The sequence below is a fragment of the Pyrus communis genome, chromosome 8 (genome assembly GCF_963583255.1).
Source record: "Pyrus communis chromosome 8, drPyrComm1.1, whole genome shotgun sequence".
NCBI classification, from domain to species: Eukaryota; Viridiplantae; Streptophyta; class Magnoliopsida; order Rosales; family Rosaceae; genus Pyrus; species Pyrus communis.
Genome location: NC_084810.1, coordinates 7,711,878 through 7,733,516, shown reverse-complemented (window position 1 = coordinate 7,733,516; position 21,639 = coordinate 7,711,878). Strand labels below are relative to the sequence as shown.

Genomic DNA, 21,639 nt, shown 5'->3' with positions numbered 1-21,639 from the left:
TACAATAAATACTAGGATAGTGTTGTTCACACGTTCACTTTAACTCTCACACACTCTTGTTAATATTTTGTAATCGATTTTTTTCAATTCATCCTATCCGATAGCTGAAAATTGAAAAGAACGTGTAAGAAGTAAAAAGAAGTGTGTAAATAGCACTACCCTAAATACTATCCTCGAATCCATTTTCGACTCCTATTTGTATCATTGGATTGAAAATAGAGCATGTATATTTTGAATTCACGAAAGAACTTAATTACTCACAAGCATGGGATTTTCAAAATAATGTATAAAAATTTAAATAACATGCCATATTAAGTCGGATTTGATTATTATCGGACCCGATCAACCTTTCTTCATTTATGGAACCATTTATAATCGGATTATCATATTCAAACCTTATTCAGATATTCGGATTAGAAATCTCAATTTATATCCTATTAATTACATCAGATTCAAATTAAAATCTCATCCAAGACAGGTATAGCTTAAGCTAGACCGACAATACAAATTTCGCATCTAGGTATATTTATTATGTGGATACGATATATAATTATGAAGTAAAATATATCACAACGATGGATACAATTTATAAATATAAGGAAAAATATATCTCAAGGATGGATACGATTAATTATGTAACTTCCATAATTTCACCGAAAAAACCCTTCGGCGTTTCACTATAAATGAACTTGGACACTCTTAAGTGGTAAAGCATTAGAAATGAATGAGTTCATAGCAATGAGTAATCTAAAATGGGAGAGAATTGAGAAACTAACTAGATTTTCTTTTCATTCTTAGAAGTTTCTTCAACCTCATGATCCGGAGGGGGAGATCAAGGAAACTAGTGTTAATATGGTGATGCCGACGCTGGTGGAGAGGTGTGAAGAGAGCGTAGCACTGAGATGGGGGTGGTGCGGAGGATGTCCCTCGCATCCAAGGGACCACGTCATCCGTATGCCCACACAAAACCAATTGCAGGTTATCTTTATAAAGAGTGTTAGCATTGGGAGAGTTCAAAAAGTCTATAGTTCGACAATCATTGAGAGGGTATAAGTTGAGAAATGTTTAAAAAGTAGCACCTGTCTTCTTCAGGTGCCATTTTAGTTACGGGGTCCCATTCCGTAGCGGGTGCATTCAGGTTGCTCTGGAACGGAGCAACCCTTTCGTCACTGGCATCATCGTCAGCTCCTGCAGGACTAGACCCAATTAACACGACACGATCCTTTGAAAAATGAATACGAGAGTTAGACAAGGAGATGATAAACTGTGTCTTTTTAGGAAGAGAGACTGCCTCTATGTGACTGCCTATTTTTTGTAACCAACGTGTCTATTTAGTTTAAGTTATTTTGAATACAATGATATATTTATACAAAAGGAATGAGAGGATTGCGTTAAGTCATTATCATATGTTTTTTTAAGTTCTTTAATCTGCGTTTTGTTTCTCTCTCTTCCAGAAGACTTTTGTTCTTGTTTAGTTTGTGTTTAAATTTAAAACTCCTATAGTTCATCGCCTCATGATGTTTTTTTAATACAATATATATACTGCTACTTAGTATTACAATCTAGTGATATTCTCTTCATGTGCAAGTGACAAGTCTTAGGTCCGAATCACGCGATTAGCGAGTTCAAAACCAATTTATTCCCCTAACCCCTTAGTGTGTATACGATAAATGAGGGGTGAGGAGTTGCACTAAGGTACACAATAGACTAGCCATTATAATTGATTTCAAACTCCTCATCTACGAGAGTCGAATCTAAGACTTTTCACTTACAAGTAAAGAAGAATAATCATAGTACTAAGTAGTGGTTGCCCCATAAAGTTAAACATTAGATCTTATAATATAAAGATCAAGGAGCTAGGTGGAACAAGGTCCTAGTTCAAAGGGTATAGCTAAGTTTATCCCTAAAAGTAAAATGTCATGAAAGAATTAAACCCAAATCGATTCAGTTAAATCCAAAGAATTAAAGTTGAGCCAACTAAGTCAACCAAAAGGTTGAAGTGTCTGAAAAAGCTAACCTTAGCCAAGCACGAGCTCGAAAAAAAATCACTTGCGTTGAGCCCGTAGCTTGGCCAGGCTCATTTACACTCCAAGCACAACGGGCTTAAAAATGGCAAGGTAAATGGTAGTTCAATGGAAAGAATTGAAATTGACAAGAAAGTCCAAACTAAATGTTGGAGGAATGGGGGTTGACAACGAATGCTAGTTGGATGACATTTTCTTTGTCCTCTTTGGCATGTAATATTTAAGAACAATGTGTCAAACATAAAATTTTGATATTATAACTTGCCTAATAGAGCATTGGCATTTGCATTCGAGACTTCTTTAGAATTGAGTACCAAACCTGACCGCGCTTAAGCATCTGTGGATTTTTCATATCTATCTATGCACTTGGAGTCTTGCTCTTGATCTCCTTCCCCCTCCAAAGTATAATCTGCTCATCCTTGAACAAAAGAGGGATGCAAGGCGCCAGATCCTGAATATATAAAGTACAGAAGAAGAAAAAATTAATAAGAATGGGTTAGAAACCCATAAGCACCACCAAACTGTCTAAACTTAACCAATACAAACCGTACCCTTAATTTTACGCCTATCCTTTTGCAATCGCTGGTACCAACATGCGTGCAGTCTAGTCTCACTACCTCTTAAGTATTGAAGGCCTCCCTAACTCTATCCACAACATTCACATTCACATCATTTCTAGCTGCAGAAGAAAAAATTGTGCTAAGTGACCACAAAATTTTTCCACATCCCATTTACTATTATAAACAACAAAGGAACGCAGACATCATCCGAAACATCCAACAATCAAAATTCACTTGCTAAGTTCCCTTATTTTAAGATAAGACACTTACTAAGTTTCATTAGAGGTGGACAGTTTAGTCCTCTGTTTCTTAACTCCTTCGTTTCTTCAAATGTCAAACTGTCAGCAACATTCTTCACAAGCTTTGGATATATCGGAGGATACGGCTTCCAGAGCATTACAGGTATTACAGGTCGATTCTACGGATCATAGCTTCTACCCCGATATAAAATAAGGACATTAATGTGCCGGTAAATAATCTTCCCACCGCACTTGTCCTGCATATACACTACTATACCCATCAGCTAATAATTTCCGAACAACGAAATTCAACCTATGATTCAATTATGGAGCCTGAGTTAAGTTCAAACCCCAAGGTGGAAGCAAACATTGTCCATGTCAATAGTTGGCACTCCCAAACACTTGATCCTCACCGCCTCGGCTCGCTTCCAATGATTGTGGATATCATCTAACATGTTATGTGTAACTCCTCCCTTTCCTGATACAAAAATTTCTCATCCAAGTCAATGACTACAAAGCTTACATATATAACCAGTTACATATGATACTATAAAATGCCTGAACAATTTCAGAATCCTAAACCCTAACCGAAAACCCTTACCCATATTGATATGCCGAGAACAATCACTATGACTGTAGCGTTCCACCAGCTCCGCCGCTTCCTCCTCCGTTAGTGGGTCTCCGAGAACCCGTTTTCTCTCCTCCGCGACCCGGTCCAAGTCCACTTCTTGCTGGGCCGGTGCAACAGTGCCCGTCCATTTCCGATCAAGCCGACCCGGCCCAAAAGGATAGAACTTGGGGGACTCTCGGTACGCAATAGGTTCGACCGCTGGGTTGGTCTCCGAATACGAGTAGCTGAAGTCGAAGGGCAGGTCCGATTTGAGGCCGGGACGGGTCATTCTTCGGGTCCGGAGCTTTAGACTGAGTCAGGTTCTTTTTGGGCTTTGAGTGTTTGGAAACCGGAGAGAACGGAGGGTCGTATTCGTATGCGTCGTCAGAGAGAGACTGGGTCAGAAGGCGGGAGATGGAGAGGAATGGTTTGATTGGGTCTAGGGTTAGGGTTAGGGTTTTGTGAGGTGAGTGACGCCATGAGAGTTGCTTCAGCATCGCAGCAGAGTTCAGTTCGGTTTGGTTGCTAACCAGACTGACTTGGCACTCGGACTGGGTGGGTTGAAGAAATGGGTATAACAGTAATTTGCGCGTCGCAACGAAGGGATAACATCGTAGATGCGACGGCCACAGTTAAAAGAAACCCATATGTAATGTCAAAAGAGTGCCACTAGAACTAGACACGCCCAGTCCAATGTTAATACATCTTTGTCGTGGACAAAAATGTATCAGCACATGTTGTCGAAGATGTCGTTTTGATATGATATATTATAAATACTCCGGTATGCAACAAACATCCGTTCTAATTTTGATTCAACATCCTGACTATTCAAAACAAAAACGTATCAACATGTTATTGATACATCTTCGACAAACATGACACAACCGTTTGTCATTATGGCTTACCAGTTGGATTTTGACAAACCGAGCATAAATAATTGAAAAGAGTAGGCAAAACTTCATGGTTGTTTTCAATTTCATTGATATCCATGAAACATGGCTTTACACAAACAGGTTTCTTGAAACACAAACCGAGCAACTCCAATGGCTTTCATCGCCAGGTTTCAGGATGATGTTGAAATTGTAGAAATCGAGGACAAAACTCACCCCGGCGAGACATTGCTCAATCTCTCTTCTTTGCATCGTATCTGGTCCTCGACCATAGACCTGAAAACATCCAAGAGGTTGTCCAGCCCCTCAGCCAGCGCCCCAGGGCTGTCCCCTACTGCTTTAAGTGCATACACAATGCTCTCAATAGTGGAGAGAAATCCCGGCTTCGGCTGAAGCCTCACTTCACTGTACAAGCTCATCTTGTCCACATTCAATTTCAAGTGCGGCAAGAGTTTCAACCAGGGGTTTTCCCCATACATTCTCTTTGCCTTTGACCATGTTCCATCCAAAACAATCAGATTCTTCACCTTAATATCCATCGCCTCAAGGTCCCCGACACTGACTGCTTCTTCAGATGGAAATAAGAGTACAGATCCAGGAGGAACCTCTACCTCAAACTCCACATACTCATCCAACTCCACGCTTCCCTTCAACGGCTGCTTTTGCAACTTCCGTACAACAAACCCCTCTGATAGTGCACCACGCGCATCTGCTATGTCTAAAATTGTATCAAATTTCAGATCCTTGCAACCGGTTTGTGGCATCCAATTATGCGAAAGTGAGCTAATGACGCCATGCTTACCAATGGTAGCAGTTATAACAGGATCACCATTACACCTTTCGATACCTTCAACCGCATCAAAACCTACATCAGAATCCCCGGATAATGCATCCAACGCAGTAGAAGCAGAAACATCATCGACATTGCATTGCCCATCTACGTGTATGCCATCAGTGAAATCTTCACTACTGAATTCATGTTCTTTCTCCACAAAATCTACATCCCCTAATTGGTTTCGAGAACTACTCATATCACCTAAATCACTACCAAAATTGCATTTCTCACAATCAATCAAACTACTATTGATTTTCTCTTCTGCCAAATTTGCAGATAACCCAAATCCCAACTTTCCCACATTTTCTTCCCCTGGGCTGAACCCATCACAATACTCAAAATCCAGCTTCTGGGTCTCTCTACTTTCAACAACTTCATCAAAACCTAAACTTTTCAAACCATTCCGGTCCGAACCCATTTGAGAAACCGAGTCCAGCGGCCGGATAACGAACTGGGATTCAAAATTCACATCAGAAACAGTAACTACACTGAGATTCTTGAGGCCTAATCTAGCAATCCTAGCGGAATTAAGTGGGTGATTCTTTTCTAAGCTGTGTTGAAGAATGGTCACACTTACAGAGTTATGGAGCCCCGGGTTCTGAATCCGAGAGCAGAGGCAGAGCCGAGCTGGTTTGGAGCACGATGGGCAAATGGGTCGTTTGGAAGCGGCCTGAGTAGTCACCATTTTTAGGGTTTGAGGAAGAAAGCAAGGGTTTTGGAGAAGTGAGCAGAGATTGTTGTTTCGGGTCCGAGAACCGAACCAGCGTCTATGTGTTCGAGTAGCCATGGTAGAAAAAGAAAACAAAGGCGATAAGACGACGAGTAGCCTAAGAGCAACTCCAGCGTTGGAGCCCTCCCCCCTGGCAATACACTATTCAATCCACCTAATGAACAGTAACTGCCCTTAATGAACAGTAAGTAGCCCTGGCAATAGAATTTGCATCTCCACCGTTACACTTCAATAGCCCTGGTAATAGGCAATAAAATATTAGTATTTTTTTTTATTATAAAATAATACAAAATAATTTTAATTGTAATATCGGATAAGATTTTTAATCGTTCTCGGTGCGCCACGTGTCATTATCCGAAGTATTATTAAATAATACAAAATAATACAATTATTGGTGATGGATTTCTGATAAGATTATTAACCAATCACGTCGCGCCACGTGTCATAATCAGTTCACAATCTTTGAGGATAGATTTCCATCAGATTTTTAACGAATGACGACATGCCACGTGTCATAATCCGTTCACAATCTTTGAGGATAGATTTCCATCAGATTTGTAACGAATGACGGCATGCCACGTGGCATTATGCAGAACCTAATCATTTCTGAATCCTCTATATAATCCACCATCCATCCTCACAAATCTCACACCAAAATTCTCAAGATCTCTATCGTTATTCATAGTTTCTGCTTCCTTATTCACAAAAATTTGTATCATTATTCATAGTTTCTGTTTCTTTCTTTCAATGTCGTCTTCTTCTTCCTCAAGGATGATGTGGGAATACAATCAGGAAGAGGAAGAATTGTTTAACGAATCTGAAGCAATCTTCAATCACCAGAGGGTAAGAAATGAGAGGGAAGAGGATGAGGAGCGTCAAATGAGAAATGACGAAGTAAGAAGGGGCAGAGCCTCACATTCCCGTCGAGTCATCCAAGCTGCGGCTCAGATCTGCAGGCCCAGCCGTTCCGGAAACCTTGATAGAAGCAGGCAACGACGAGGTATGGAACTCTTGGATGATTATTTTGTTCCTAATAGTGCATTCCCTGATACGTACTTTAGACGTCGTTTTAGAATGGAACGACATTTGTTCAACAAAATCATGATTGCTGTTTGCAACCATGATTCTTATTTTGTGCAAAAAAAAGATGCTTTTGGTGCTATGGGTCTACTGCCTGAGCAAAAAATTACTGCTGCCTTGCGGATGCTTGCATATGGAGCATCTGCAGACCAAGTGGATGAGATAACGAGGATGGGGCAATCAACCATTCTTGAGTCCCTGATGAGGTTTTGCGGAGCAATCGAATCTATCTACACCGCTGAGTACCTCCGCAAACCTACACACATGGACTTGGAGCGGCTGTTGAAGAAGGCGGAGATGCGTGGCTTTCCGGGGATGATTGGAAGCATTGATTGTATGCACTGGACGTGGAAAAACTGTCCAAGTGCATGGCAAGGCGCTTACGGGGACAGAAAAGGAGCAAAAAGTATCATTCTGGAGGCGGTGGCATCTTTTGATACATGGATTTGGCACGCCTTTTTCGGGGTCCCGGGAGCTCAAAATGACATCAACGTCCTTGCCCAATCCCCAGTGTTCAACGATGTCTTGCAAGGAAATGCACCAAAAGTTACGTATGAGGTCAACGGACGTATGTACGACGGGCCATACTACCTAGCTGACGGCATCTACCCGCGCTGGTCAACCTTTGTCAAAACAGTGCCACGTCCACGGAGTGCAAAGGAAAAACACTTTGCAAGCTGTCAAGAGGGGTGCAGGAAGGATGTAGAGCGTTGTTTCGGTATCCTCCAAGCTCGCTGGGCGATCGTCAGGGGTGCTGCCAGATTGTTTGATGTAGAGTCGCTTCGATCCATCATGATGACGTGCATCATTCTTCATAACATGATTGTGGAAGATGAGTACGATTATGAAGCCGTTGATGAATATGAGCCAGACCCGATGAACAATTCAAGAACACGTATATATTGTGCTCATGACGCCACCGATGAGCCCGTGCAACATGAGCCATTACAAAGGGATGGACGTTACAATGAAAGGCTCATTCAACGATATACTGCATTTCAAATGCCAGACATGCACAATGCCCGACAAATTGACTTGATAGAGCACCAGTGGGCATTGAAACAAGCTGAAGATAATTAAGTTCATTTAGTGTGTTTTTTTTTAATTTGGTATGTTTATGTTATTTTATTTGGTGTGTTTTATTATTTGGTATGTTTAAGTAATTTTTTTATGTTTATGTTTATGTAATTCTTAGTATATGTAATTCTTAGTATGTTTATGTTTATGTTTATGTTTATGTAATTTTGTTATGTTTATGTTTATGTAATTCTTAGTATGTTTTATGTTTATGTTTATGTTTATGTAATTTTGTTATGTTTATGTTTATGTAATTCTTAGTATGTTTATGTTTATGTTTATGTAAAGGACTTTTAATTAGAACGATGGACTTTTAATTATTTTATACAAGGACTTTTAATTTGAACAATGGACTTTTAATAAATAACTTACCAAATTAATTTGAATAAATATTCAAGAAATTGGAAACAACATAAATAATACAAACAATAAATAATAAATTACAACCCAAAGTGATTGGAAAATTATGGGCTCCGATTACAAAAAGTACTTTATTCATCATCAATTAACCAATTTGTGGTGCTAGGATGATCTTCTGTTGCGGTGCTAGAACCACCTTGGCTTGCTATTGCTTCTCTTGCACGCCTCCTTCGCACAACGTCCGCTTTCTCTGATTTCCAAAAAAATTTAGAATTTGGAGACTTCCCTTCTAAAGACATGTTCATAATCTCACGATCTTGTTGAGCCCGTCTTTCTTCTCTAACATGTTCCCTTTCTTGCCTAAGTAGCTCTCTTTCTCTCTCATTAGCATAAAATTCTCTCTCAACAGCTGCTTGTTTTGATGCCTCTCTAGCCTTTTCAGCCTCATCTTTCGCCAGGTCCCTTGCCAAAGTCAATTCACCTTGGCGAGTAAGTTCTTCCATGAACTTTGCATAATCGTTCTTGGAAGCACTACCTTTTCTCTTTGAAGCCTTCTTACCTTGAGGCCTAATTGGAAAACGGGTCGAACCCGACGCGCGTTCAGGGAGGGGCGTTTCGGGCACTTCTTCTGCATCATCTTCATGAACATGATCGGGTGTAGAGTGTAGAGGGGTGCTGTTCATGTGCACTTCTGGACCGACTGGCACAACTCTAAATTTAGGACAATCTTTGACAATATTCCAACATTCCCACCGGTTGAATGATTTATTTTTGCTTTTGGTTTTGGCAGCGTACCAAGCTTGTGCTTGAAGTTCCTACACAATAAAAATAAGTAACAAATAAATAAGTAACTAGCAAATACATACATATATATATAAGTAACAAATAAATAATTTTAATGAAAATAAGTAACTAGCAAATATATACATATATATATAAGTAACAAATAAATAATTATAATGAAAATAAGTAACTAGCAAATATATACATACATATATATATATATATATATATATAAGTAACAAATATAATGAAAATAAGTAAGAAGGCTTCAAGTTTAGTAAATAATGAAAATAAGTAACAAATAAATAATTATAATGAAAATAACTAACTAGCAAATATATACATATATATATAAGTAACAAATATAATGAAAATAAGTAAGAAGGCTTCAAGTTTAGTAAATAATGAAAATAAGTAACAAATAAATAATTATAATGAAAATAACTAACTAGCAAATATATACATATATATATAAGTAACAAATATATATATATATATATATATATATTTATATGTCATTTTAATCATAACATGGGGCTAGAGTTCCAAGTTTAGTAAATAAATAATACAAACAAACAAATAAATAAATAATACAAACAACATAATTATAATGTAACAAATAAGTAACAATAAATAATAAATTGTTACCTGATCCGAGTAATTTTCCCCACTTCGAATATTATTACTAGCTTGTGCCAAAGCGTCTCTCCACGTACTAAACGATTGGCTAAGTAATTTCCAACGACTGGACATCGATTCTTTGGTTCTTTTCCCACCAATTTTCTCAAGAAAACTGGTATGAATAAGACTCCACATTTCTCGCAACTGCATCTCATTACCCGTAAGCGAACTATGAGTAACTTCAACCCAGCTAGTACACAACGCAACATCTTCAATAAGCGACCAATTCGTACCTGCACCAGTGGTCATTTTGTTGAAAAAAAATGGATTCAAACTTTGAGACAAAGAAATGAATGTGATTGAAAGTAGTTGAGAAAATATGAAATTGTTGTGTAAGGTAGATGATAATGAGAAGGTATTTATAGAAAAGTAAAAACAATTTTTTTTACAATTTTTTTCAGATTTTTCAGATATTTTTTTGATTTTTTTTGAATTTTTTACATTTTTTTAAAATTTTTTATTCAATTAATTAATCTCTGCCGTTGGATATAAAAAAATTTGAATTCCAACGCTCCAGATTGTGCCACGTGTCACAACGGTAACTTTTCAGATTTTTTAAACTATTTTTTCATTTATTTTTTAATTTATAAAGCATTTTAATATCCACCGTTGATCTCAGATCGAACGGTGGATATTAAATCTGACATTTTTTTTTTTTTTTACCGTTGAGATCTAACGGTCCACATTAAGTGACCGTTAGGATCTAACGTACCGTGGGAAGCCACGTGGCTTCCCAACGGTAACTGACAAAAGCTTTTTTTTCTGATTATTGTGTCGGGACGCGCCCCCACGCGCGGGTGGGGTGCACGCGCCTGACACAAAAAAAATTAAATAATACGCTGACGCCACCCTGGCGTCATCCTCAGCTCGGGCTCAAGGCCTGGCAATCCCTCACGGGCCTGGCCCTCGGGCCTCCCCCATCCCCCGGCCTGCCTCACGCTGGAGGCCATCCACCGGCCCTCGGGCCTTTGTTCTGGAGACTGTCCCCCGAGCAATTTGCTACGGTGGGAATGCTCTAATGTTTTAAAAGACGACGTCTCGTTTTATATATGATTATATAAAGTTATTAGAGTAAAATGCCGATTTATCCCTAAATTTTCACCTAACTTCAATTTACTCCCTAAACTTTTATATTGGAAAATCAAATACTTAAACTAATTTTTCTGGCCGATTTCCTCTTGCCGTTAGTTTTTCGTAGATTTTATTCAAATTAACGTTAACTTTTATCACGTGCTTACCATATGATTCTTTTGAAAACAAAAACGTCATTTCACTAGACATTTAAACACAAAAACTATAGAATCACACAGATTTACACAAGTCAATATTTTAGAAATCTAGGATTTTCAATTATTTTAAAGAACGAAGCGATCGAATTATTCTCACATATTGTGAACATATTTTTATTTAACAGAAATTTAGATTGAATGAATGAAAAACTAGGAAATCGATTGAAAAAAGTAGTTTAAATCCATAATTTTCTAATTAAAAAGTTTAAAGAAAAAATCGAAAATTAAGTAAAAATTAGGGTGAAAATCGGCAGTTTAGTCAAAGTTATTATATTAGAGGTATGAGCTTTCCACGCGCCAATGCTGACGACAAACACAAAAGTCCCTGCCTGTAGAAAAAAAAAATCTTTAATTCGTGAGGGATTGAGGATAAACCAGTGTGGTTTTTTCCCCGAGAATCTGAGAGTTTTCCCGGAAACCCAGTTGGAGAAGATGCACGATTTTTGCTTCACGATCCCCTACGGGTTGGTGCTGATCGGCGGAGGAGTTTTTGGATATTTCAAGAAGGGGAGCACGGCTTCTTTGGCTGGAGGCGCGGGCATCGGATTGCTCCTCACTCTTGCTGGATATATCAGTCTCAAAGCCTTCGAGAAGAAGAAGAACTCGTATCCTGCTCTGATTCTCGAAACGGGTACGATTTATTGATTTTTTATTTTTTTTTATTTTTTTTAGTTTTAATGGTGTGGATCCCAGATTTGAATTGATACTTTACTGAGATCATAGGAAGTTAAAAGGGGAAATAAGTAAAAATAAAAAACCAAATCAGAATCCGGATCTTTGTTTGTTGAGATAAAAACATCGTGGGATCACAAAGTAGGTAACTTTTATGTAGTTTATTTATTTGATTGCATTAACTTTGCAGATGTTTATGTTTGAAAAATGACTTCTTTTTTGAGGTTGCCTTGTTCCCTCTAGTAATCTGGAGGCGTTGTGTTTGTTTCCTGTTAAAACTATCTCTAGGTTTGTAGTTTTAGCTTCGGTTTCTGTTTGTCGTTGTGGAGAAGAACTTATATACAACTCATAGGCTAAGGTAACGGTATCCAGAATCAGTCACGCTATGCCGTGTGAGCAAGTTAAACACATGGTGACGAGTGATAAGCTTGGGATATCGTCACCTTAGAGTAACGCTAGAAATGCCAACGTAAAATCCCAAAGGTTTGGTTCTCCACTGATGTCGAAGTACGTTATTTCTTTATGTCCAGGCTTATTCTAAGCAAGGTTTATTTATGTCATAGAACTAATCAGTCATGCCTTAGTCAATGCAATATGATTCGACCATGGTACGGCAATTTGAACAAAGTGGTTTTAGGTGTAATGTGCTCGGTGATTGCCTATCAAAATTTCAAGAATTGTAAGAATTGAAGAGATTAAGAAAGATGGTTTTGTATAAGATCGCATTCGTTGTTTTTCTCGTCCTTTTTCTGTGTTCATGTTTGGCTCCTGTTACATTGATGCTCAATCTCTGTGAGATGTTGCCTTGGAACTAATTGATGCGCCTTGTAACAGTTTGTGCTGCCCTACTTACGTGGGTCATGGGACAGCGCTATCTGCATACTTTTAAGATCATGCCAGCTGGTGTTGTTGCTGGTATCAGGTGAGTTCAGATTAAATCTGCCTTTTTATGTGTTTCTCATTCTTCAGTTTGCTGGATATTTATCCATCAATTATTTACTAGTGCACAAGAGCGTTTCCAAATTCTGTGTGTCATCAGTCTGTTAGGTGTTAGAAGTAACCTTATGCATCCAGTATGACTTTTATTTGTTGCATATGACTTCATTGATTCCCCTGTTTTTTATTTCCAACGAGTAAATTCCATTCCGGACGCTTGAATATCCTATTTTCGTCCCTAGCTGGCATTAGCATAGAGTAATTGAACAAATGTAACCTTTTTAATTGACTGGAATTAATCAGTTTGTGCACTGGAGGTATGTGGAACATGTGTTGATGCTGTCAGTGGTTTGTGGATAGTTAGTTTTTCAAAGATTAGCAGATGTTATATATGGTTGTCTTTCGAGAATGGCCTATCTATAGCCCTTTAAATTTTATCGATGTCACTTTTTGGTGAAACTTGACTCAGTTGAATTTTCATCCAAAATCAATTCACACTTGGATATCATATTTTCCAGTCAATCCACCCAATCATGTGTCCCCACTCACTGAATGAGTGAAGCTCTCCTGAATCATATTTTCTGTTGAAACTGTTTTAGCGCTGTACAATCAGTGCTATCGGAATATCATACTTGAATGATTCACCTTTATCTGTCTTCCCGCATTCTCTACTATCTGTGGTCTCTGCAGAATAGGAGGGGTAAAAGAAGTTGATTAGGAAATGGGAGAGTAATGAGAGCTGGAGTGGAATCTAATTCTCAATCCTGTAACCCTGTTATATGATTGGGCATAAAGGAGGGAAGGCGATGCGCCTATATCAGATTATAAAGTCACATGTGGTTATCATTTTGCAGTAATCGTATAGCGTTTCTATCATTGTCATGAATCCTAATTGTGGACTCTAATTTACCTATGATTAAAACCTTTAATTGGAGATCTTAACAGTTTCTATTATTCATAGATCTTCCTTTGTAACAGGATATATTGGAAGTTTTTGAATCTAAACTACTTCATTTTGTTGCAGCGTTGTCATGACTGGATTTTATCTGTACAAAATTGCAACGGGTGGAAACCATATTCCAGCCAAGACCAAGTAATGGTATTTGAGGACTTACTGCCAAAACTTATAAGCTGACATATTTAAATTACACCCTTCCACTTCCACATGCCCATATTTGATGTTACCAAGCTGTTAGTCAATCCAATATCACTAGATACTGTGCTATCAGGTGTGTCAGTGTGTGTATAAAACGATAGACAAGTCTGAAATTTGTCGAAATCTTGCTTCATTCATTGCCTCGTCCTTTGTTTACTTACTTTCAATCGAATCAAGTGACTGCGGTAATAAACCCTTTGATTTCTTTGTTTAGCGGCATTAGCCAACTCTTGTTTAATGGTCGAGGGGAACGGCCTTCAGTGCATGGGATTATAACCCTAGTTTCTCATGAATTCGAGTAAAATTCTGCTTGTTTGAAAACAGGAATTAGATGGATGGAAGACTTTATTTCAATGGGAACCTCAAATGAGTCCTAATTTTACTTAGGCCTCGTTTGGTGGTGAGGATTGAATTAGATTCACTATATGGATTAGCCATGAAGGAAACTTCTCTCTTCCACCGTAGTAGGATTGGAAGCAGTCCTTTTGGCCATACTCTTTAAGGAATCAACCGTCTCGGTTAGGCCTAGATTCTGTAAACCATCGTCTGCCATTAACTAAACTCGTCCTTTGCCTCGCGCATGCCATTGAGTTTCCGATCATGTCCCGACTTGGTCCTAAGAAAAAATGAAATCATTAAGGGAGTCAATGTGAATGTGACCAGGTATCTAGCAACGATCAAGTCAATCTAAGTTTGTCAAAAACATCTGGTGTTTATGACTCATCAAACCAATCTCTAGACAAACTGGGAGGAAACTGTCATGAACAAATGTTTATGCCGTCTTACATTTGTATGTTAGAGGAAAACTAACGAAAAATTCAAAAAAACTCTAGTTTTAATGTAAAAAGACAAATAAAGATATAGTGAATAGTACTAAAAAAAGGTAAAAATATGATTTTTCGTTAAAGTGTTTCGTTAAAACTCCCTTGTATTAGACCATCAAATCAATCTCTACAGAACTTAGGCCAAGCCAACTTATGGTTCGAAAAACCCAACTCTCCTGCAAATTCTGCTATGCTCTAGTGTATGGTATGCACCTAATGAACGAAAGGCTGGATGTGGGGCCAAGAATCTAAAGACCAAGGGCGGCCAAGGACCCATCGAACACAATACAGCGGTGCATGCTGCAAGACCCTTGCATTCTATGCACAATGTCATCTCCTCTCATGAATACTTGTTCCAACAATGTTGTGGCTCCCAATTACAGAGCAGTTATGAATGACAACAATACTAAGAAGAAGAACAGACACATTCTGGAAAATGAAGAGATTACCCCTTTGCATTAAAATTCGTGGTCCATTTATCATCTACATTGTACAACAATTGGAGAACTTAGACTGCTTACCCGACAGATGAACATATTTACAGCTTCCCCATCTTTCATGCCTACGTATCCAACCGTAAAATTATGCTAAAATCAACAGAAACGTGAACAACTTCGACCATGGGTGTAACAAATGTAAACGCAACAAAATCAGGACTTAGCAATTCTGCGACCGGGAGTACTTGGGGGGCAGTGATGGGCACCTTTCGTTCATATGGGGGTACGTTTCCATAGTGTTGTATAAAGGTAATTCCATTCGATACTTCCCTTTAATTTGACAGAAAGGAAGCTTCACGGGGTCACCATCATTGCACCACTTTGGCAGGCGGCTTGAATTATTTTCAAAGAACTTGAGCATGTAAGCATCTTTTATCTGCATCAATGACAGAAAAAAAGGTATAATTAATACGAATCAACATATAAATTCCTTACGAGACAACTTCGTTACAAAGTACCAGCATTGAAATACTTTCTGATCAAGAGCTACATTAATCTAACAATTTCCTTGTTTATTTTGTAATTGTTACAACACTATCCAATTATTAAGTAGAAACATTACTACTTCATCAATTCATGTTGAAGAGGAAACAAAAGATATTCGTCATTCATCTTGTGTCTCCCTAGAACTAGTATCAATTCTCCCCCTTTCCAGATAGTGCATTAATTTTGGAGATGATGCAAAAAGGTGGCCCGGTTATTCAAAGCAAACAGATTAAATTTTGTTCACGATAAACTCACCGTAAATTCAGTGACCTGGATAGAGCTTGCAATTGGACCAAACAGTCCTGCCTCCTTATACATTTCAAGAATGAAGGCCACACACGATGTTGACTTCCCATCACTGTATTCCCAATCATCCTGTTCGGGAATTGTCAGCAGTTGGTCAAAAGATGATCCTCTCTTTTCAACTTCAACTAGAATATCCGGAAAAGTAAGGTTCTGCATGAAATACAAAGGGTACATCAGAAACTCAAATGGAAATTAATGACTCAACGATATTGACTAAAAATGAAAATCTTGACCAATTGATATTGCACGTTTCAAACACCTTTGTTCCAAGTCTCGTGTTCAAGGCTTCGTTCCACATGTTCGCAGCATATGCAGGCTGTATTTGATTCCAAACAGTCATAACAGATGCAACCTGCATAACCATAAAGCTAACGATCAGGAAAATGTTTAAGGTTTAAGAAAACATATTGAAGCCCACAGAAGCATCAGCAGAGAGAGGGCGAGTTGCCTCACAAATCACTATGAACCTAAACAAGGCATTTCTTTCTATCTTCTGTTCCAGTGAAAGAACCCACTACTTATAACCCTATTGGAAACGTTTTAGTTAGACGAAATTTCTACCTTTATCCTCATCATAGACCCCTTTTAGTCCGCTATGAAACAGTCATATTATTTCTGCATCAGCACTTCGATATCCATACCCATCACGTTTATAGAGTTGTGTGAAAGCCAGAAGTTAATGATCATAAAGAGAAAGATTGGGGTAAAGCACCTAATAGTTAGCTTTTCAAGTCCTCTATTGAATCCCAGCCCTCAACCCAGACAGGTAATGGAAACTACCAAGTTCAATAATAACTAAACCAGAACTAAATAATCAAACAGAAATACTAAGGGAACTAGTAACGATTGTAGCATTTACTAATACCGTAAACTTAGCCACATAATGAAATATTAAATGTAGTAAAGATATGATACCACGTGAGCATCCAAAGGGGGTGGATAGTTGTCTTCTATAGTATCTATCCAGCTGAATATCAAGTTATGAAAACCATAAGGTTGACCTTCCATGCTCCTTGCATACTCCCAGGCAGCAGTCTCATTGAACTTAGCTCGTATATCAGGATGCAAGGGAAGCAATGCAATATGGGGATTGGAATCATCTTTATTTAGCTCAAATTCCCACCATTCATCCCATGGAAGCACAGCAATAATATCTTCCCCCTAGAATATGGAAGGAAAAAGCACCTTCAACATTAACTTCTTGAGAAGCACCACTTATAACATTAACAGCAGATTGTATTATATAGAATACTAGAAGAAAAATAGTAAAATTTTAAAAATAAAAAAAGTTGACCTGCAAATTCCTGTGCATTAATTGGAAATGAACCTCCAAACCAAAGCCTTATTCTTGAGGGAGAGAATATGCCACTAGCCCAAGGTAAAACAGATGTATAATACAATATAATATTTTACAAACCTGTAGCTCACCTTCTCATTTTCGTGTCCTGATTCACCAACCCATAGCTTTCCTTCAGAATCCCTTAAACAAACAGCAGAATGACCAGCATAAGCTCCACTCACCCACTTTTCTAGAGTCTCAAATCCACCCCACCGTCCACGAATCTTAGATATTGCTAGGAAATCTCCAGAGTGAATATCATCAATGCTAATATTTGTTACCCAAGGTTGAGGACGCTGATCAAAGGAAGCACCCATGTGCTTCTCAAGAAACCCAATATTAGAGTTCTCACCCCATCCAGTATTCGTAAACAAAGGGAAGACATCCCACAACGCTTGAAGGGTGCCTAACATCCCTGCTTGCATAAGGAAAATAGAAACTCCCCTGTTTTTCACCTGAAAAGGTAAGATTAAAGACCAAATTAATCCCAACTTTTCCTTTCAAACCAAATCAAAATATCAAATAATATCTAAATACTAGAAAGTGGCAACTCACATATTCAAACTCGTCTTTTCCTTGCCACTCTTTAAACTCAAATGTATGCTCCCGAGACAGTAAATAGTAATCCCATGTGACAGTGTATGGAGTTGCAAAGACGTAAATATCCATACACGTCCAACTGTGAGGCTTACTAACCTGCGCACAGACAGATTCAGTTCTTAATCGTTATAATACAAATCAGGTATTTTCTCTACTTTAGTAATCAAAGAATCATAAGAAGTTCAAGTTCATAAATATGAAATTAATGACACCTATATCGACACACCTGATACCTATTACCTGAACATTCCAAAAAATTAAGCCAACATGATATGTTTTGGATCATAAAACCCACAAAACAATCTAAAGAAATACCAGAAGCTCAACTCAAAAATGCAATTAACACCTCAGGTCCGTTTGAGAATCATTTCAGTTTTCAGTTTTCAGTTTTCAAGTTTTCAATTTTAGTTTCTAGTTTCAGTTTTCATTTATACAGTGAAAATGAAAACTGAAAACTGCAATCGAAATGGTTATCAAACGGCCCTTACTATCCAACTTCCCCAACTCTGATATTCTAGAATATCCAATAAACTTACCAATTGATTCAACCTAAGAAAAAACCAACAGCAGTAAACCCACAAGCCTAAGCTCCCACTATACAGTCAACAACTCCAATAAGTTATAACCCACAAACCCAATTATCCAAATGTATAATAATTTACCTACAAAAAAAAAAAAAAAAAAAAAAAAAAAAGGACTAAAATCCCTAAGAAAAACCACAAGTTAGTCATTTTCGAAACAAGAAAGTAGAAACCCTCCTAAAAAATTCAAATTTAATGTCCTGGTAACCAAAACTTCAAATTTCCACAAACCCAGCTAAGGAATCTCAATACCCAATCATCCAAATACTCAAAAACTACAAATTGCCAAAAACCTAACTCGAAAATGAAATTTAATAAAAACCTAAAAAGTGATCCGAGACCTTGAGATGAAGAGTTCCGCCGCCAAATTCGCTGCCAGTCTTGTTGTGGAACTCCATCCACGCCGTGTTCTGGTAAAAACACGCGCCTTTCCACTCAAAACTGTCGTTCGGGGACGAAGCCGAGCCAACGAAGGTGGGCAGGAGATCGACCGGGCCGTGCAGAGAGTTGAGGATTGGCCATGAAATCTGTCTGGGCAGGAGAGGGAGGACGTCGCGGGGGTGAAATGGTAATTTGACGGAGTGTACGGAGAGAAAAGTGAGGGTGGTTATGGTGGCTGCGAACAGTAGAGAGGGAGAGGAAGCCATGGCTCTCTCTCTGTCAGAGGAGAGAGATCCCTGAGGTAGTTGAACCTGACCCCGTTCCGTTAGAGAGAGAAACGTTTTCTGCACATTGATTTCGTATCACCACTTCCAACGACCAGTTTGTTTTGCTTTTATATTTATTTTGTCCTTTTTGATAGATTGTTAACTAACTTTATCACCTATAACTCAAAAAAATCACCATTTTATTTTCTAAAATTCAAAATTCATCTATTTTAATTTGTGGATTTTCTTCTCTCTAGAACTTATAGGTCGCTTCTTAAAACATATGTCGATCCCGACGTCGAATAATACTATGTCGCATATGCAATAAATTTAATTATAAATCTTCATTATGCGTTAACATAGAGAATATTATATTTTAAAAAAAGCTGAAGAGATGAAAAAAAAATTAAAAAAAGTTTAATTAGTCTAGCGCACTCATATCAAACAAACATAAGAATTAATAGATTCACAGCAATGTGAAGCGAATTTTGAATTTTATAGACATGACTTTTAAGTTTGAAAAGGTGAAATGGGACTAAAATCAAGTTTTAGGGCGTAAAATGAAGCGACCTTTGAGTTTTAGAAAGTAACGTGATAACTTTTAAGTTACATGGAGCAAAGTGAGATTAAAATCGAATTCCAGATAGTGTAGTTAAAGATAAGCCTAAATTGTATATGTGCTTTGTGTGTAATTAGATTTTTTAGGATTGTGACATGTGTCATATTATTATTGGTTGGTTGTAAAATTAGTTACAAGTGTTTAGGAGGGCCTAATTTATAAATAAAAATGCCACATAAATCAAATTTATAAACTAGATTTATTAAAACACTTCCAAACAGACTTTTAAAGTATGAAAACGGCAAAACAAAATGATCATTGTGTCGACCCACAATGACTTAATAGTTTCAAAATTATATCAATACATATTAGCTAAAATAATTTAGGCCCTTGTTTGGTGGACCGCATTAGATGATAAGTTCATTGTGTAAATCATAGCAACAGTCACTTAACTTTAATTAAATTGGAACAATGATCCATCAACTAAAAATTTATTACTATTGGTCCCTCAACTCATCAAAACGTGTAGCTATGGTCGTTTTCGTCAACTCCATCAAATTCTGTCAAAATGAGTTATGTTGGAAAGACTATTGCTACAACTTGGTTAAAGATGAGGGATCATTGATACAATTTTTCTTATTTGATTTTTCATATTTGCCTCTTGATTTAGCCTCACGTGCATGGCACGTGACTTATTTTGACGAAAATACTAACGGAGTTGACGAAAATGACCATAACTGTATGTTTTGATAAGTTGAGGGACCAATAGTAATAGATTTGTAGTTGAATGATCATTGCTCCAATTAGGTTAAAACTAAGGGACCATTGTTACAATTTACTTTATGTTCATTTGTAATGGACATGAATATTAAATGTGGTGATATTACGAATCAGATATGAATTTCAAACCTTAAATATGTGTTTCCAAAATTATTATAAATTCAAAATATTATGAGTTTCCAAGCCACTCCAAGTCCGCCTATAATCCAAGCGAGGACACCAAACGTGCCGAAAAAAGTGAAATTACTTAATTGGGTTCTACTGAGCTTATACTAGTGCCCTAACTAAATTTGTATATTAATTTGCTATTGAGCTGCGATTAAGAAGAATGAAACATGAAATGTTCAAGTTCCAAAACACGAAATATTGTGGCTTGAATTGAATGCAATACATTTTACTTTTGTATTCCTGTTCTTTCTGGTTGTTTATGATAATGTCAATTGACGAGCAGATTTTATATTATATATTTAATCTTATTCTTAGTATATTTTGTCTATTATTTTGGAAGAATTTTGATACTTTAAATTGTATTTTCATATAGGACTTTTGACTTCATTTGGAGCAAAACATGTTCAAATGGATGAATTTTGGAGTAATTCCAGTTGAAGGACGTTTGTGACTCGATTAGCTTAATCGTATCAAAATATCATATTTTTCCACCGAGCAATTATTTTCTGGCAATAGAATAAAGGAGCAGTGCATGATGTTGGAAAAGTGACGTTTTGGGCTTGACTGCGAGTTTTGGAGTCCAAGATGACCTATTTTGGATTCGTTCCCTTCTGGAGATGTGTTCATAATGTTTTGATCTTTAAAACAAGTTGTCATGGGCTGGATTTGGAAGAGATTTGAGGCTAAAACATGGCTGGACAATTCCCTGGCAGATTCTCCTAGCTTAATTAGGATTTTATTTTCTAGTATATTTTATTAGGGACATTTAGATGCGGACCCTAATTATCAATATTCTTTAAATGAAACCTTGTTGGTTTTCAATTTTTTATCAAAGTCCCTATAATTAATGTGATAATGTATTTCTATGTAGGTACTATATTTTTTAAATTATAAATTATAGTTGTTTATATTAATGAGATTTTAAATTAA

The 21,639-nt window shown here is 37.5% G+C and overlaps 3 protein-coding genes and 1 pseudogene across 3 annotated transcripts; 1 reads left to right on the top strand and 3 right to left on the bottom strand.

The window, feature by feature from the left end:
- Nucleotides 1-197: 197 nt before the first annotated feature.
- LOC137742372 (CRS2-associated factor 2, mitochondrial-like) lies at nucleotides 198-4,088 on the bottom strand (annotated as a pseudogene).
- A 309-nt stretch (nucleotides 4,089-4,397) lies between these two features.
- On the bottom strand, nucleotides 4,398-5,962 carry LOC137742371 (uncharacterized). Its single transcript, XM_068482225.1, has one exon. The coding sequence runs from the start codon at nucleotides 5,943-5,945 to the stop codon at nucleotides 4,536-4,538; it is 1,410 nt and encodes a 469-aa protein (XP_068338326.1). The 5' UTR covers nucleotides 5,946-5,962; the 3' UTR covers nucleotides 4,398-4,535.
- A 5,482-nt stretch (nucleotides 5,963-11,444) lies between these two features.
- Nucleotides 11,445-14,059, top strand: LOC137742056 (protein FATTY ACID EXPORT 6-like). The gene is made up of 3 exons (XM_068481798.1): nucleotides 11,445-11,789; nucleotides 12,665-12,752; nucleotides 13,791-14,059. Exons 1-3 carry the CDS (start codon nucleotides 11,459-11,461, stop codon nucleotides 13,861-13,863), a joined length of 492 nt encoding a protein of 163 aa, XP_068337899.1. The 5' UTR covers nucleotides 11,445-11,458; the 3' UTR covers nucleotides 13,864-14,059.
- Nucleotides 14,060-15,173: 1,114 nt separating this feature from the next.
- On the bottom strand, nucleotides 15,174-19,313 carry LOC137742150 (uncharacterized). Its single transcript, XM_068481917.1, has 7 exons — nucleotides 18,897-19,313; nucleotides 17,930-18,070; nucleotides 17,464-17,829; nucleotides 16,951-17,196; nucleotides 16,295-16,387; nucleotides 15,985-16,185; nucleotides 15,174-15,619 (listed from the first exon to the last, which is right to left on the bottom strand). The coding sequence occupies exons 1-7, from the start codon at nucleotides 19,200-19,202 to the stop codon at nucleotides 15,404-15,406; spliced, it is 1,569 nt and encodes a 522-aa protein (XP_068338018.1). The 5' UTR covers nucleotides 19,203-19,313; the 3' UTR covers nucleotides 15,174-15,403.
- Nucleotides 19,314-21,639: the final 2,326 nt, after the last annotated feature.

Bases quoted from the DNA above. Each gene is read 5' to 3' on its own strand.
- LOC137742371 (XM_068482225.1), bottom strand. From the start codon at position 5,945: ATGGCTACTCGAACACATAGACGCTGGTTCGGTTCTCGGACCCGAAAC.
- LOC137742056 (XM_068481798.1), top strand. From the start codon at position 11,459: ATGCTGACGACAAACACAAAAGTCCCTGCCTGTAGAAAAAAAAAATCT. The intron at 11,790-12,664 runs GTACGATTTATT...GCCTTGTAACAG, and splicing joins TGCTCTGATTCTCGAAACGG to TTTGTGCTGCCCTACTTACG. The intron at 12,753-13,790 runs GTGAGTTCAGAT...ATTTTGTTGCAG, and splicing joins GGTGTTGTTGCTGGTATCAG to CGTTGTCATGACTGGATTTT.
- LOC137742150 (XM_068481917.1), bottom strand. From the start codon at position 19,202: ATGGCTTCCTCTCCCTCTCTACTGTTCGCAGCCACCATAACCACCCTC. The intron at 18,071-18,896 runs GTCTCGGATCAC...GTCTGTGCGCAG, and splicing joins GCGGAACTCTTCATCTCAAG to GTTAGTAAGCCTCACAGTTG. The intron at 17,830-17,929 runs GTGAGTTGCCAC...TTACCTTTTCAG, and splicing joins GAAAAGACGAGTTTGAATAT to GTGAAAAACAGGGGAGTTTC.